Source organism: Anopheles maculipalpis, chromosome 2RL (assembly GCF_943734695.1).
Source record: "Anopheles maculipalpis chromosome 2RL, idAnoMacuDA_375_x, whole genome shotgun sequence".
NCBI classification, from domain to species: domain Eukaryota; kingdom Metazoa; phylum Arthropoda; class Insecta; order Diptera; family Culicidae; genus Anopheles; species Anopheles maculipalpis.
This window is the reverse complement of record NC_064871.1, coordinates 61534527-61550615: the sequence shown is the minus strand read 5'-3', so window position 1 is coordinate 61550615 and position 16089 is coordinate 61534527. Positions and strand designations below refer to the sequence as shown.

The following is a 16089-nucleotide window of genomic DNA, read 5'->3' as shown; positions in this document are numbered from 1 at the left end:
TAACAAGAAAATTGGGCTCCATGCACTTGTCCAAATAAATTACGTAATCGATTGCGTCTGTGCTGCACAGAAAACCTTTTAGTAAAATTGATCAATCGGCATGAGCGTAAGCGTTTCGGTTTGATTGTAGGAGTAGTTGAAATGGAAAAGGGGGTTAAATAAAATCAAACATTCAAAACATCTTTACCAGTAAACAAACCCCTTTTTAAGACGCGTGTTAAGACAGGAAAATATTGCTAGAAAATTAGTCTATTGTTTGAAAAACAAAATTTCCAATACGTGTTCGTAAACAAACAACATCAAAGGGATGAGATTCTGTACCCAGGCCGGCATACAGACTTGAACTCCTTTTCTTCCGTTTTGGATTCTAAATAATGAAATAATGCCATGTTCCGTAAAAAAAAACAAACTTCAATCGCTTGCATATCGTCGCACACGAATGTTTAGTCGAGCATATTTGACAACTTAGATGACAGTTTTACCTGGCTGCAGGGGCTAGAAGATGAGATGAAGACTGAATAATTAAACCGAACTCGTCCGTAGCAGGAATCCATTTGAGAAATATTTTAATTAGATTTACAATGGAAATACGTCGCAAAATGAAAGTAATTAACCGCATCCCTCCGCTTCGTGGGCCCGTATATCCAGGCTTCTGCCTTTCCTCGATTCTTTTGGACATATGATGTGGTCGGAGTGTTCAGCCACTAAGTGCCAACACCAGTACGGCGGGACGAGCACATGGGTTGGTTGTGATTTTCCTGTTTTTGTTTCCTTTATGCGCCATGTGACTGCCCTGATACAGCAGTGCTGGTATCAGTACAAGATGGATGGTAATTTGAATGAGGGTTTAATCAAAACATGTTAACTGCACATCAGCAAATGACAACGATCATTATGCTACCTTAATTAACCGTACGCAGGAACCAAATTTACCATCTAATCATAAACATTTGTATACGTGTTACTTCTATGATGCCCGTGTGTCTCAAATTGGATACGAACTGCAACCTTACAGCTATGACTTTCAAGACAAACAAAATGGATGAAGAAAAAAATCAAACTTACCAGCAACATTTTCAGTGCTGTGCATTCCTGATAATAGCCGGTTGATGACTTTATCCCGCAACGTAATGATTCACTTGATCATGCTCAAACCCACGATATGTCAGGTTCATTCATTGCCGACTAGTTTGATGAAGCGTTCTGCAAACCAAAAAGACAATATAAAATGTAAGTAAATGCTTAGAACGTCACCATAATGCATATTTAAAAGAGTATCACAGTATCAACTACGCTATACGCCCTCACCGAGCGAACGAACAGATCACAACAATGCAAAGCTTAAAATTGAAACACAATCGGTGACGAAAATATTGATTATTTATGCAACAATGAAAACGAATAATGGCACGCGAAGTTGCGGCACGGGCCACGTTCAATGACTCTGTTGAATCTCCAACCGAAGGGGAGACTCAATTTCCTAAATCCAACGAACAGGCAGCCAGCCAGCCAGGATGGTTTAAACTCGAGCTGACAATTTCGCCGGAAGAACTTGTTTGCATGCCCAACGGTTCAACGCAAGAATGATCCACGTATCCTTTATAATGGAGAAGGGAAGTGGCTAACGACGGTTGGTTAATTTAATTTTCTGATTCCATAATAAACTTTGCCAATTATAGCCATTTCCAACGGAGTCGTTTTTGGTATCATGCGCCATGACAACAGAGTGTCTATGACGATGCGTCCTTGTGTTATACAGGGTTTTGCTGTATTTTCTTAGAAGATTGAAATAATCGAGAGAGCACATGTGTACTTGTGTGTGTGTGTGTGTTTTTGAGAGAAAGAAAGAGAGACAGGAAGAGCAATTAATATGAATACATCTACGGCAAAGTAAAAATAAGATTCGTTGAAAACAGTTGCTTGGGTTATTATAGCCAACGTCTTGTATGATAGTGCAGATATGTTGTCAATATCTGAAGCAGTTTTTTACTACTATTAAACCAATTTTATGTATTTATGTTTTTTGCAATGTAAAAATGTGTAACAAATAAGGAATACCTTTACTTATGTTAAGTGGCCTGGCTTTTGAAGAAGCTAACGAACATCTGATTAAAATAAAACATCAAATAATCGCGAATGAACTGTTCATCTCCTCTTGTTGCTTAACTTAGAGACCTGCTGGGCCATCGAATGGCTTGCTGGACTTGCTGACACTGCGTAATTGGATAGTCAGTCCTAACTAAGGGGTAACGGTCCAGGATGGCTTTTAGAACCCCGGTTTTGCTACATACAGATCGGTGCCACGGCTGTCACCTATATGATAACTTTCCAAAGAAATCAATAAAAAGAATTTTTTGGAACTGTAGGCGTCTGAACAGTGGTACGAAGGGAAGGTAACGCAAAAGTGACAGTTGTACGCTGGTCCAACCTGGTGGAAGAGAGAGCTGTCAGATACAGCTACGAAAAAGCACACGTCAGAGTGAACCGCCGAGGAGATCAGATTTAAAATAAAGTAGGAGGCGATGAAAAGTAAACCACAGTGTCTTAAATTTGTTTTACACAATATCCGACCCGGCTATAGTACTATTAACGTCGAAGTTGTTGGTTTGTCATTTCTAGCAGTTTTGCCTGCTATCAAGCACTGATTATCGTAAGGGTGATGTACAGGAAAGCACTCAGCACAGTACAGATCAGAGGTAGCTGAGATAATAACGGCTTCGATCTTCACACGACAGGATCGTCCACCGAATCACGCCCGAATCATTTTCCCATACGCAGGACTGACTGCATAGGTAGGGATGGGTAGGGATCATGTAAAAGAAAAATAAGTGCACTTGGATGGTCACTTCTTTGAACTTCTACATAACTACTGCTATCTTAGATCAAAAATCAGCATCGACTACTACAAGGACTGATCTTGAGATACGCGTAAAGGTGTTAGCTCCTAGATGAATCTACTATAGCATCTACTACAGAGAAAATTTCCCCCCCACTCAAAGAATCTGTCCCGGTAGACGAGTCTGCTGTTGTTGTACACAACATTTATAGCCCTCTGAGTACGGATCCTGTTCAAACGGATACATACCTGTTAAATTCTTGCTCTCACACTAACTAACTGACCAACTGAGATTCCCCACGTGGCCTAGTACTGTCATATGCACACCTAATCGAAAAGTCTTTCTAGCAAACACGGCTACGCCATCTCAGTTCGGGGATCTCACCTTTTAGTCCATTAGGATGGTCTAGCAAACTTTACTGGCTCTTCGGAGGCGAGTCTAACTTCTGCAACAAACTAACACTGCGCAGCATGGTAGATAAGTAGCAAAAGCAATTCAACGGCAAAACAGAGCTTCATTAACTCTTGCGGAATTATTTTGATAAAGTTCATATTGCTGACAACATTCACTTGTTCCTCCATACTACCAGCATGTTGCGTGATATTATGATCAAATGTAATTATTAACCGTTGGAGTCTGTTAACCAATTTTATCCGCTGCAAGCTATTTGTTCAGCTCACCCTGATGTAAAGCCGTTGGTAAGTTGAACCCCATTAGCTGTACCATTTGGGGATGTGGCTTTTTCGCTAAAATATTTCTTATTAATTTGTTTCACTGTCCTCGCCACTACTCGATGCTCATTACGGTCATGCATTATACGGGGTAGCGGTAGGTTCTACAAGGTAGAACGGGGAAGTAAAGAGAATTAATCCGTTTTGTGGGAACACGGGGAACAATACAGCAATAACGCTGACCATGGAATTCTGTGGTGAAGCCATCGAAACGCAGCACAATAAGTCTCTCTTTCTCATTCGCATCCGTGACTCTAAAACATTTGTCCTGTGAACCGTTAGCTTTCCCTCGATATTGCCCTTCAACTCAATCCTCCGTCCCAGCAAAGTTACCAACATATCAATAAAGGCAACATCAAAAACCACACACGAGTACATAATAATCTCCGCCACCATGCAGTAATTTGCATTCCCAATCGCTCCCAGAGGGCAGGGTTTTGAATGTCTTTTGAACTATCCCTGACTGCAAATGGTGTGTATCGGCTCGAGGATGGGAAAATAATTGAAAATTTACTTAACACTTGCGACGGAAAAAAACAGACACACACACATATGCTATCATTGCACATAAAAAGAATTTACCAAACGGGCGAAGTAGAGCACGAATTGCAATTGCAGATTCAAACGCTCATTGAACGATGCTGTCCCGGGAAACCCTGTATCATTATTATCTGTAGTGCAATATGGCAATGCCCGGGCACCCTCCGCACAATAGCCAACCCCCACCAAGGCTTTGCGGCATGCATCCAAGAGCCGGGGAACTGAATTTTGCACGCGTTAATTAATTTATATTATAATTGCTTGTAAAATGTAATTAATATAATCACATGCAACGCCATGCGGATTTCATCCCCTTTTGCGCGTCTGTGTGCGTGTGTGTGTGTTGGGCCGCTAGAAGCTGTGAGATGAGGAGCAATTGCGTCAGCCCTACCAAACATCCATGGAAGGGAAAGTGTTCGATGGAAAACTGAGAGCAAACGTCCTATATTAAATACAATGTTTATCCTTTTCGCTTGTGCTCCCCCACTTCCTATAGCAACTCTATCTCTCTCTCTCTCTCACTCACACAACCACAGCTGCTTTCGGCAGAAAGGGGGAGAGTAAATGATCTGTTTTCTGATTGTATCCCTTTTTTTGTTGTTCATACTACCAACTGATTATTACGATCCTTTTCGATGCCCTGCGACAGCCAATACGCAAATGTCCAGCATCACTTACTTGTATGTCTCCTCTGTGCCACACTAACACAACATCATCGGATACAGAGCATCGGGAAACCCGAGATGCATACGCTTTTCGTCGAATGTTTTACAATCAATAGGTACAGCCGCCACCATGCTTGCTCGTGGTCTCCTCCGTGTTTCCGCCCTCGACGTACAAGGGCGAAAACCATGTACTTCGGCGACGGACAGTATGATTGATCGGGGGCAAGAAGTCGGGAGAACGAGAAAGCGAGAGTGAGGCCGTGATGGGATGCTGATGAACAAAAACAAGCTGGAAACGATAAATTGCGGGCTGGTTTGGCAACATCCAAAGCACACATTTTCATCGCAATTAATTTGCATTGCCTGTTATTGCTCATCCCTCCTCCAATACGATGGCTTCCCGCGAGTGTGGAACCGCGTGATATGAGCAACAGTGTGTCTCTGCGCACTGGTGCAACATGAGTTTTGTGCAGTGTCAAGTCGTATATTTTTTGATATGGATTTAATTTAAGGATAGATGTAACGAATTCCAGGGGTGCCGACCAAAAGCGAAAGAGAAAATACTCAAGAATTTAGACTATTTATTTTAGCTTGCTCTAATAATGTTTTAAAAATGGATTGTCCAGATTGCTGCTGCTCACCGTGAACAAATGTTTTATTTTTCGTCTACTACTTTGTTCGAGATTTGTATTCCTACTCTCCGGGGAGTGTAAAAGTTGTGACATGCATTGTAAAATGTTGCTGCAACCGCTCGGTACGAATCGGTACGAATGAAGAAAGCGAGGAGGGTGGCAACGTATAGGTTTGGGGCAATTTAAATTATCACCTGCCCTGGTTGTACTCCCCACCCACCGCATGTCTGCTGACAATGAGTTCTCTCTACATATTCTGCATGCTCTACACCGCAATGGCTTTACACTATAATGCACCCCTCTGCTAGAAACAACGAGTGGATGGTACAAAATTCTCAGAACCCTCCCGGCACCTGCAATGCACAACCGTGCGTTCGCCGAACAGGGGAGGGAAGGATCGGAACCGAATGAATATGCAGAGAATTAATGCATAAATTTGCGAATTGCTTTCTGCATTCTCTGTTAATTTAAATTAATTTCGTTTCAATCGAAATTATACCAATAATAATTATGTACTTCACTTCAGCTCGTTGCTTCCCGACACGAAACGGCACCATTGGCATCCCTTCGAACCAGCGCACACGCAAACCATTTATCCTTTCGTGTGTAGAGCGTTGTTACTATGGATCGCTTTATTTATGGATGCAATCATGGAATTGAACGGTTTTAACTGTTGCATTTTCATGCATGTTCATCTATCTACTCGTAGCTCTGCCTTCCCGTTAGAGTGCACCGTGAGGTTTTTGGGTGGTAGACGAGTTAATTGTTGTGTGCTTGTGTCACAGGCTTTGCCAAACCGCAGCAAGACTTCATCAGCAATATAAATGCGATTTTTCAATACACGTTATGAATGTGATTGCACACTGATATGAATGGACCGTATTGGTCTCATCTGTAACTTGGTGGTAGGATTAAAACTTTTAAACATGATTAAATGTATTCAACAACAAAAAAAAAACGCGGGAGAGCTTCCTTTGTTGTAGATACAGCAAAAGCGAAATATTTGTTTTGACGAGCGGTACGAGTTTATATTTTTCATACAGACCAGAATAATATAGGGAATGAAAACATATGTATCCGCATCAAAAAAGAAAAAAAAACTATCACCAACAGTACACCGCTATCCATGTAAAATTGACTTGCACTCTAACATTATTCAATTGGAAAGCCACAACAACCGAACGCCACGTTGAGCTGGGTAAATGGAGAGAAAGCAAAAAAAAACGATCAATTAAGTTAATTAAAAAGAGCCTTTTACCATTTCCTTAATTCTCGGAGGAACGTAAAAGAAAGCGAACTCGGAACTCGTTGCTCATCGGAACGTTACATTAAACGCACGCGCGTGAGACCAAGCTTATGCAGAGGAGGGCAGAAACAAACAAAAACCTCAAATTGCAAAATAGAAAATGGAAATATACAGAACAAAAGGGTGTTTGCTTCTGTTTTGTTTGTGCTTTGAAATGTGCAACTAATTCCCCAAGATTACAGAAACAATTAAATTAAATTTAAAAATCATAAGAAATCAACACGGAAAACTTTCAAAACCGATGGAATTTCAAAATTGGTTTCAAAACCACAAAAAACGAAGCATTATGGGCAAAGATGCAAAAGATTTAAAACCATTTTAGAACCGTAGATAGTTAGTAATTGATAAGTTGATAAGGAAAAGTTTTTGGACGCCTTAATGACGATTTTAAGGAAATTGACAGTAGTGTTTGCTTAACACTAGAACCACCGGGCTGCTCAACATTACTAGAACCGCCATATGGGACAATTTGGTCCCATACGTTATGTAAACATATTTTTACATGTTTATTTAGGGTTTTCTTGTGGTAAAATAATGCATAAACATCGTAATTAGGTATAATAAAGCTTTGTTAGCAGCTCAATCAATAATAAAAAAATCGAATTGAGATATTCGTTTGATCGTATCAACCGCCCAGTTAAGGATATCAAGGCCAGTTTTCCTTATACTAATATAAAATTATAGGACTTTTACTGATGAATGCATATAATTATTCCTTACAGGGTTGAATGACAGTAAATTTTGGCTTAGGGAGATAAATTGTTTAAACTATCAAGTGATTAGTAGGGTTTTTATGGTAATAAAACAAATCTTTTGTTCTGTTTGTTGTTTTTGCCCGTAAAATCGACCAAATATTGTGCTAATCTACAGCAAGCTGTCTCGGTGTTCAACAACTGGTGCGTCCTCAACTGTTTGTCTCTATGTACCGAAAAGTGTTTCGTTTTGTCCTTTACGCGTGCGAAATCAATAGTTAATTATGATTGTTATATAAACGGAGTATGCGTTACAAGACCTGCACAAATGTGCGACCTAGGTGTTTTACTTGACCAAAAATTGTCATTACGACAACGTTATCAACCTCGCCAATAGAACTCTAGGATTAATATTCAAACTGACTCGTGACTTTGACGACTCCCGGCGTTTAAAAGCTCTGTATTGCTCGCTGTTCACCTGTGTGCTGTCCATACACTAACGAATGGATAAACGGATTTGAGGCTGTCTAAAGAAAGTTCACACGTTTCGCTATCCGTAAGTTAGGATGGGCTGATAGTTCCTCCCTCCCATCATACACTGAGCGTTGTCAACTGTTAGGCCTCGAGTCTCTGGAACATCGGCGGTATTAACATCAAGCCACATTCATAGCAGGACTTCTTTTAGGAACGATCCCTATTTATTAGGTGAACTTAGATTTAATGTCCCCAGACTATCCGCCAGACATCACCTAATGTTACTTGTTACACGCTCACGCACGGAGTATGGAGATAATGCTCCCCTAAAATCATCATGATCATGATATCATGGCGTATCATGATAAAATCATGATACGCCGATTCAATACGCGTTCGCACATGTTTGACTTTAATATGCCTCTTTCCACGTTTAAAAATCTATTACGCATCCGTCTTACTACGAACTAATGATCGGTACATGACATATGTTTTAATTTATAAGTATTGTAATACTGTAATTCCTCCTGCTTCGTTAAGCCGTAAACGGTGGACGATCAATAAACAATAAAAAAAAAATAATAATAATAATAAGCAGTTTGTGTCTACGCGGGCATCTGTGACTCCGTTTAGATACATTACAAAAATTTGATTTTAATACAGCTTTAAATTGCCAAAAGAAGAGGATAAAGCTCTAAATCTAAGCAAAAGTAATGCCTTGATTAATTATTTCAAGCATCTATAACATATCTTTAGGTTTCAAAATATGACATTGCTTCATCAGAACCTAGCACACATGAAACGCATAAGTACGAAACACTTTTAGTAATTTTTTTATATACTGGTTTATTGCCTGTGAAGCATTCGTTAGCACATTTGCTCTCGTGACAAGACATTTGAACCTGGCAATGCCGACGAGAACCTCCAGCACCTGACATAGGCAAGCTAGCGTTGGTGCTCTTATTTTCATCGTACTCTTTGGAAAGTTCTTCGCCTAGCTTGATAAGAAAATCGCGTCTAGATATCTTTTCTTTTGTTAGTTTGCCTTTGTACAAGGCCCAAGCATAGATTCCCGCCAAATCCAGACTATTAAAATTTGAATAAACAGGTCACCTTCTACTAGCACTTTTCACGGAGTACTTTCAACACATTTGGTCAACTACATCCACTCCGTACTTGATCGAGTAGTATAAAGACACTTGGGAAAGCATACACAGAGACCAAGCTAGCCGGAAAGCCGAAACGTGTAGGCTACTTGTTTGGATCTTTGGATTGTGCTGGGGATCCAAATACGCAATAGCCAGCAGGTGATGCTTTGGGTGGAGAGCGGGCGATAGGGGCACTCAGACGAACCAATGTTACCAATAAAATTACGGTAGAGTGTACAAAAATGGTGCTTATATAGACTAGTCGATTGATGATAGCGAAAATTTCGCTACTTCTCTAATTCGGGCACTTTCATTGTTCTATTCATATTGACATCCATTGTCACGAAAACGCGTACACGCCAGTGCTACGCGTTTACATACCAAATATACAAAAATAAAACAAAACTTTTATAAGGCAAAGAAACTTTCCTTTTTTATCTAAAACTTTGAAGGATTTAATCATATCATTTCCGGCTTCTTTTACATTTTGATACACGTGGTTTGACCGTCCAATCCAGTGTACCTTTTCGTGCGTCACGTAAGGCGTCTGAAGTCACACACAATCTTCATTAAAGTATTATTTTGCTTTGATTTTTATACAATTTAATTACAAACCTTGAGTTTTTTGTATTCATGCAGAACAACCGTTTTGCTACATTTTTTTTTTAGCTTATATAAAACACATCTGTTATCGGTAACTTATCTACACTCTTCTTCAATAAAGCGATAAGTATAACGCAATTAAAAGTGAGCAAAAAGAAGGTTCTTGCCGCGTGTGCGGTGCAGTAGGCTAACCGTGAAAGAGCAAGGAAGATTTCTGACCATGCATCAGCATCATGGACGGTATGGAAAATGCAGCCAGGATATTCTCCACGGGTTCGCAACATAGAAATCGTACGAGTGGAAATGCTTTTAAAGGCGAATGGGTTTTGCTTGTAGTCGATATAAATGTTTCAAAGAGCATTTTAATGTTCTCCGAATATCCAGGACGCATCTGCAAAGCGCAACAACTCGGAGCACTCACACATTGGCCGAAGCTCACACGGTCCCTCTCCCCTTCGCGCGGTTCGGAACTGCCGTGTTACACTGGCGTAACGCGCTACACGGAAGAAAGCCATTAAAAAATGAAAAGGCGGCTCAAACTGAAACGAACCACAGGGAGGATAGGCAAGAGTGGTGCGGATAGTGTGAACAGATTCGAAGGATAAAAGCCTTCCCGACCCTGAAGGCGGTAGATATTTGGGAATGTCGTATGCTGTTTCTAGCAAGCGATCATGCTTCAATTGACTTTGCTATACATCCTACACCCGGTAAGCAATTGTAACTGCCGACGCTAAACAGCTAAACAGAAGTATTAACTCTAATGACCACTCGTAGAACGTTTGAACAAGCCATGCGTAATTAGTTTTACCAAAAAATCGACGCTCTATTGTACATAAATAAATAAATAAACGAATAAATAAAACAAAATTCAACCTGATCAGTTATATAAAACAATTTGAAAGCATTCACATTAAATTAAGAACCACTTACGAGTTGATGGTTCTCCAACTCTAAACCATGACTAAATTGTTAAATTGTATTTTGTTTTGCAAAATGTGTAGCTCCACTAGCGCGCACTATTTCAGCTTGACAGCCGATGAAGGGATACAGTTCAGTTAGGTGAAAGTCCAACTAACATGAAATCAATATTTCATCCCATTAAATTAATTGGAAATACGCGTTCCATGCCATAAAAATGCCGACCGAACACAGCATTTATAATTTTCTCTCTTTCATTCCATTTAACCATTCTTACTGGGCTTTCGCAGCGCTTTGGCAGCAACATACACAATCAACATTAGCACTCGTTGTTTTACATACATTTCAAGTAGTTGTGCAGAAAAAATATGATCATTGATTTTTTTTCCCGTGAGCGTGAGCAGCAATTGGAAAATGGTAATATGTTTGAAATAAAATAAAAGAGCAAAAGTGTCTCTACTAAGTGCAATAATATGGTATTGTATCTTACGAATTGAGAATTGTTTAAAGAGTATTGATAGTAAATGTGTACACTAATCCTTCAACTCAATCGCATAGACTATACAATGGATAGTTGTAGCATTATTAGAAGAAAAAATAATTAAACATTAAAGGACTCGAAAGGACCATCTGTGCTTATAATGGTAAACGTACTGTTTACAACATCATTTTAATGATCCTCCTTAATGTAGTTGTGTTAGAGAAAATGTATCAGCAAAAAGGCAAAAGCTTAAAAAAATAACTAATCACACGCACAACCCACACTGAGATGCAGAAAGAAGGCAGCATAACACTAGCACTAAGCGCTTACGGATCCAGGATAGAGCGAGAGAGGGAAGCCAGGCAGAGAGCGAGAGAGAAGGGGATCAAGAATATCACACAAAAAATGATAATAATGCGGCCCTGATTTGCCGCCATTAAATTATAATAAGTTTTGAATTTAAACTTCTCTAACGAGGGCTGAATAAATTCTTTAATGATGTTTTCTTTCTATTTAAAAGTTTCCTGTCGTCCTGTCGTCGTCCTGCAGATTTTTGGTCCCCGTTGCGTTCGCCATGTGAGCGGGTAAAGGGAGGGAAGCGAAATGAAAAAAAAAAACCATCGAGCGAAAGGACATTTCTGGAAAAAGGGAGTGTGATGATATTTTGTGCAGTTTTCAGCATGTTTTAACGCCGTATCCTATCATCATCACGATTATATGCGCCAAATACCGGAAGCGTGCGGAAGAGGACTTCAGCCATACTTATCGCAATAAACCCAAACTCCCGATGGCAGTGCAGGGGTCGACCGGTCTGACACGTGTCAACGTCTGTGGGTTGTGGATAATAGTGGCACGGAAAGCATTGATCGTTGGGAATCAGTTTAACTTTCCAAAACATGCATGCTACACCGGCAGACGGTATTATGGCTAATGATGACTCATGATTGTTCTAAACTGGGTTGGTTAAACCAGCAACCGGGAGCGAAATTTAATGATCTTAATTGACTGTTCAACAGCGAATTATATAGACAGAAAGGTGAAGGTGTATCATAATAGAGTAAGCAAACCTTGTTCTGAACAAGGCATTGAAGAATTCTTTACCACAGGAAGGATTAATTTTTGCGACGAACGTGTTCTTCGTCACTAGTGTTGCAAGTAAAACAGAGTGTTACCAAATGTGTAGTAATTTAAATTATTTTAGCTAACAGTTTTGGACAATCAAAGAACATTAGAGTGGAGTTCAAAATGGTCATAATTTTTTAAGTGTTATTATTTACGTCTCTTCGATGGTCTAGGAAAATGATGTGATATTCAGTTTAACTTGTGGGTTTTGCTAATCGGCTTGCTTACTGTTCCGAATGTAAAAGCCGACACCTTACATTTTTACAGATCACATGAACTTCAAGTACCAACGATCGTTGTACGAAACAATTTAAAACTATTGCAGCACTTTTTCCTGCTAACTTTTTTAGCTGCTTCCTTTCAATTCACTTGAGCAATGAGTGGAGAAAAAAAGATATCAGTTATTAAGAAGGTTATGTTTTGTATTTATTGTAGAAACAGGGCAGGCCGCACTGGAATCCCATCCTAGCCAACTTGTCCGCAAATCTATAAAATTGGTTTTACCATTGCAGGATGATACTCTCATCTATTGGATGGCAAGGCTCTGCGAGTGCCAAAGGAGTGAAAAAAAAAACTGCCTGTCCTGAAGGTACGGAGATGCAGATTTCGTGTGCCCTTCTTCTCTATGTGATATACTCCCGAAATAACAAAGGATTGCAAAAGCGTAAGGAAGCGGAGCACGAGCTGGCAGAGTTGAACAGAGTTAGAGTAGGTGGACACATACAGAAAATTGAAAATGGAAAAATATTAAATTGATTTCGTCCGCCGTATCCCGTGCCGGCTACTCCTAACTCTTTTCGCCCAAAAGGTTGGCCGCTTCTAATAGACAATGTGTGTGTTACACTCCCTTTCGTTCGATACGTTTTAGTCAACCAGTGGACACGTGGTGCTCGCAAATCCAGCCATCCACACATAAGACGCTTAGAGTTTTGCCTTGGTTCTCTGTCGGACCGTACCGGGCAAAGGCATGTTGTTGGGCACCGCACGGTCGGGGGAAGAGCACGATAAAAAACGAATCCGATACGGTTATATCCTGCTGAGTAGATTGTATGGACAATACCATGAATATTGGGACGGAAGTAACTGGATTGTGATTTGGTAGGTGATGCTCACGAAGTGTGAAGTGTGGAAGGTTTACGCGTGAGTCTATGATAGTGTGTGTTGGCGAGACAATTTGGAGAGAACCCGTTCGGTAGAGTACTGATCATCTTGCTCGGAAACTACACTTTGAGGGGTTCTCAGTATCCGGTAGGTAATTCAGTTTACTAACACACACGTATAAAGAAGTAGCGGCATTCAACACAGGAACACCGGACACAGGACAAATGGTTCACATTTCACGCTTTTTTGAACAAGCATGCAAATAATAAATCGAATGTTGCCTTTAAATTGCTAGCTCGCCAGGAACTTACAGTTGGAGAATTTTAATGAGAAACAGAAACATTTCTTAAGTGATCTTAACACCACTGTTAACACATGCAGACGTTCAAGAACAAAAACTTAATAATGCACTGAAAGTAATAATCAATTTTTCGCTCTATTTGTCGTTGGTCAGCTAGAAACATTTTAAAGATTCATAAGAGTGGTTCGTTCAAGGAAGTAAATAGGATACCATTTACGTTTGAACCACGTTTTGAACTTCCTCGGCGGTCTTGTGTACTATCTAGCCACGGATAAAAATGCCTAGGAAATAAGAAACCACAAGCAATACCTACCAGATAACTAGTCCAAAATGAATAGTTCCAGATCCAGCTTACGGCATTTAAAACATTTTTTCGGTAACTTCATCAAATATTTAAGTATAAATTTATGACTTTATTAAGACAGCGTTTAAGTCAAATAAAAATCTATCGAATAAACTTTATTACTTACAGCTGACCAACGCTGATTAATATCCCATGGTTCTTCAACATACGCTGTACGATTGTGAACGGCTGCACAAAAATTGGTATGCAGACATTCCAGCTGAAAGCAATTACCCATTAGACGGAAAGTCCTACCGAAATCTACCTCCGCAAAGCGAACCAAGCGCAAGAAGTATCGGACTTTGAGGCATTCGCATAAATTTTATGCTTGTTGTTAGGTAGTTAGTTAGCGAGTTAGTTAGTGTGCGCTTTCTACTGATCCGATCAACGAAACCTGCTTGCTCGGAGGGAGCGGGCCTGATGCAGACACAGCAACAAAATAAACTTTTTCCCCGAGATTCGCTTACTGCTAAAGGCTTGCATATGCACGAGATATGTATGTACATGTGTGCAAAGACCAATGTGGACCCGGTTTGTTTGGGGTTTTGGAGGCCTTCCGTATGACGCCGTTTGGAACACGACTTGGCGATTTCTAAGTACCGTGGTTTAGGATGTTTGAACAAATAAATGAAACTGAAATGAACATGCAACGTGTGCCTCATTATCGTTGCTATGTTAGAAAAAAGGAATAAAATTCAAAAGCTAGGCTCTAACAAGCCTAGCAAAGGTATTTTTTAATCGTATGTCATCCACTAGTTCTTGACGCCATTTAACGATATTGCTTATTGTATTACTTGTTACTGCAACATTTGCTAAAATAGAGCATTCAGAATATCGCCTTTATGGGTGCCTGCTCATTGCGGGATCCCCGGCAATGAAAAAGCAAACTCCTTGGCCAAATGAGGTGCCTCCGATCGCAGCATTTTTGAGAGGTTGCTTCCCCCTCACGAGTTTCTTCGCACCCCACAACAGCTGTGCATGGCCCGCTGGCAGAGCATGTGGGATGAGGACGAACTCGGGAGGTTCCTGCACTCCATTTCACCACGTCCCTGGTTTCACGGGCTCCCGGTAGATCGTGCGTTTATTCGCATGATGTCGCGACTTATGTCGAACCCTTATGCGATGAACGCACATCTTCAACGCATAGGTAGCGCCGACTCCAAGGTTTGTAGCTGTAGCAACGGATACCACGAGCGTAACCACATCCTCTGGTCATGTGTGGAGTTCGATGTGGCTAGACCCGGACTCTTGGCAGCCGTTCGGGCATCAGGAAGATCCCCGGCGGTGCCGATGCACGATATCCTGACACAGAAGGACTACGAATATGCGCGGATTCTGTTTGATTTCGCGAAAGAGATGGGAATTGTCCTTTGATCCCTTGCCCTCTCCCTTCCCGTTATGTTTATTTGTGCTTTTGTTTTTTTGTTTATTACACGTTTGCAACGGTGGCGTCGACATGCGCCAGTCACTATTTCGGCACCAGAATCGGTAAAAGTTGATTTGGGAGATCTAAGGTCGTAACTGGCGACCTTGTCGTTGGCGGGTTTCGGGATCGATGCCTGGATTCGATTCTGCAATAACCTTACAGGGTTATTGTGGTTGTCGGCACCTTGCGTTTTGCTGGCGTCAGGGTCGCAAGCGACAACATTAGATCATTGAACCAATTGAATTAGGTTTGGACGACATGTAGTGGTGACTGGCGGCTTCACTGTTGGCGGAATGCGTGAGTTAGATGCTACTGTAGCTTCACAAAGTTGTAGTGGCTTTCGGACTCGTGCGCCCTGCCGATGGTGGGGCCGCTAGCCACAACATCTAAATGCTTGCAACGACATGAAGTGGCGGATCACCACAAACCATCCGCAACAAAGGGGGTTTTCTTGGGAGCCAGCAGTTAGTCTCCACGGCACGTTGCTCCAAAGAGGCGACAACACCATAGCAGACATAGAGAGGAACCATACCTGGCAGCAACAACATCCACAACCGAGCTCACCTGGGATAAGGTGCACTTGAATTGAGGGAGAAGGAAATGTCTACCCTCAAAATAGAATATAAGTTTGATGAATTGTTAAGCTAGATATAAGATTAGTTTTTTAAAGGAACAAAAATAGCTTTCTAACCAATTATACACAATTATCTTCAATACCGTTGTTCTACCTTCTGCTTCATGTAAACATTTTTCCAAAAGCCTTTTCCCT

General features: G+C 40.8%; 1 protein-coding gene across 1 annotated transcript in view; it reads right to left on the bottom strand.

Annotated features, from left to right (window-relative positions):
- LOC126558421 (LIM/homeobox protein Lhx3-like) overlaps nucleotides 1-1190 on the bottom strand; it is a 33659-nt gene extending 32469 nt beyond the window's left edge. Inside the window, exon 1 of the mRNA XM_050214433.1 lies at nucleotides 1066-1190. Coding sequence (XP_050070390.1) covers nucleotides 1066-1090 — 25 coding nt within the window. The 5' untranslated portion in view covers nucleotides 1091-1190. The remainder of the gene's footprint in view (nucleotides 1-1065) is intronic.
- Nucleotides 1191-16089: the final 14899 nt, after the last annotated feature.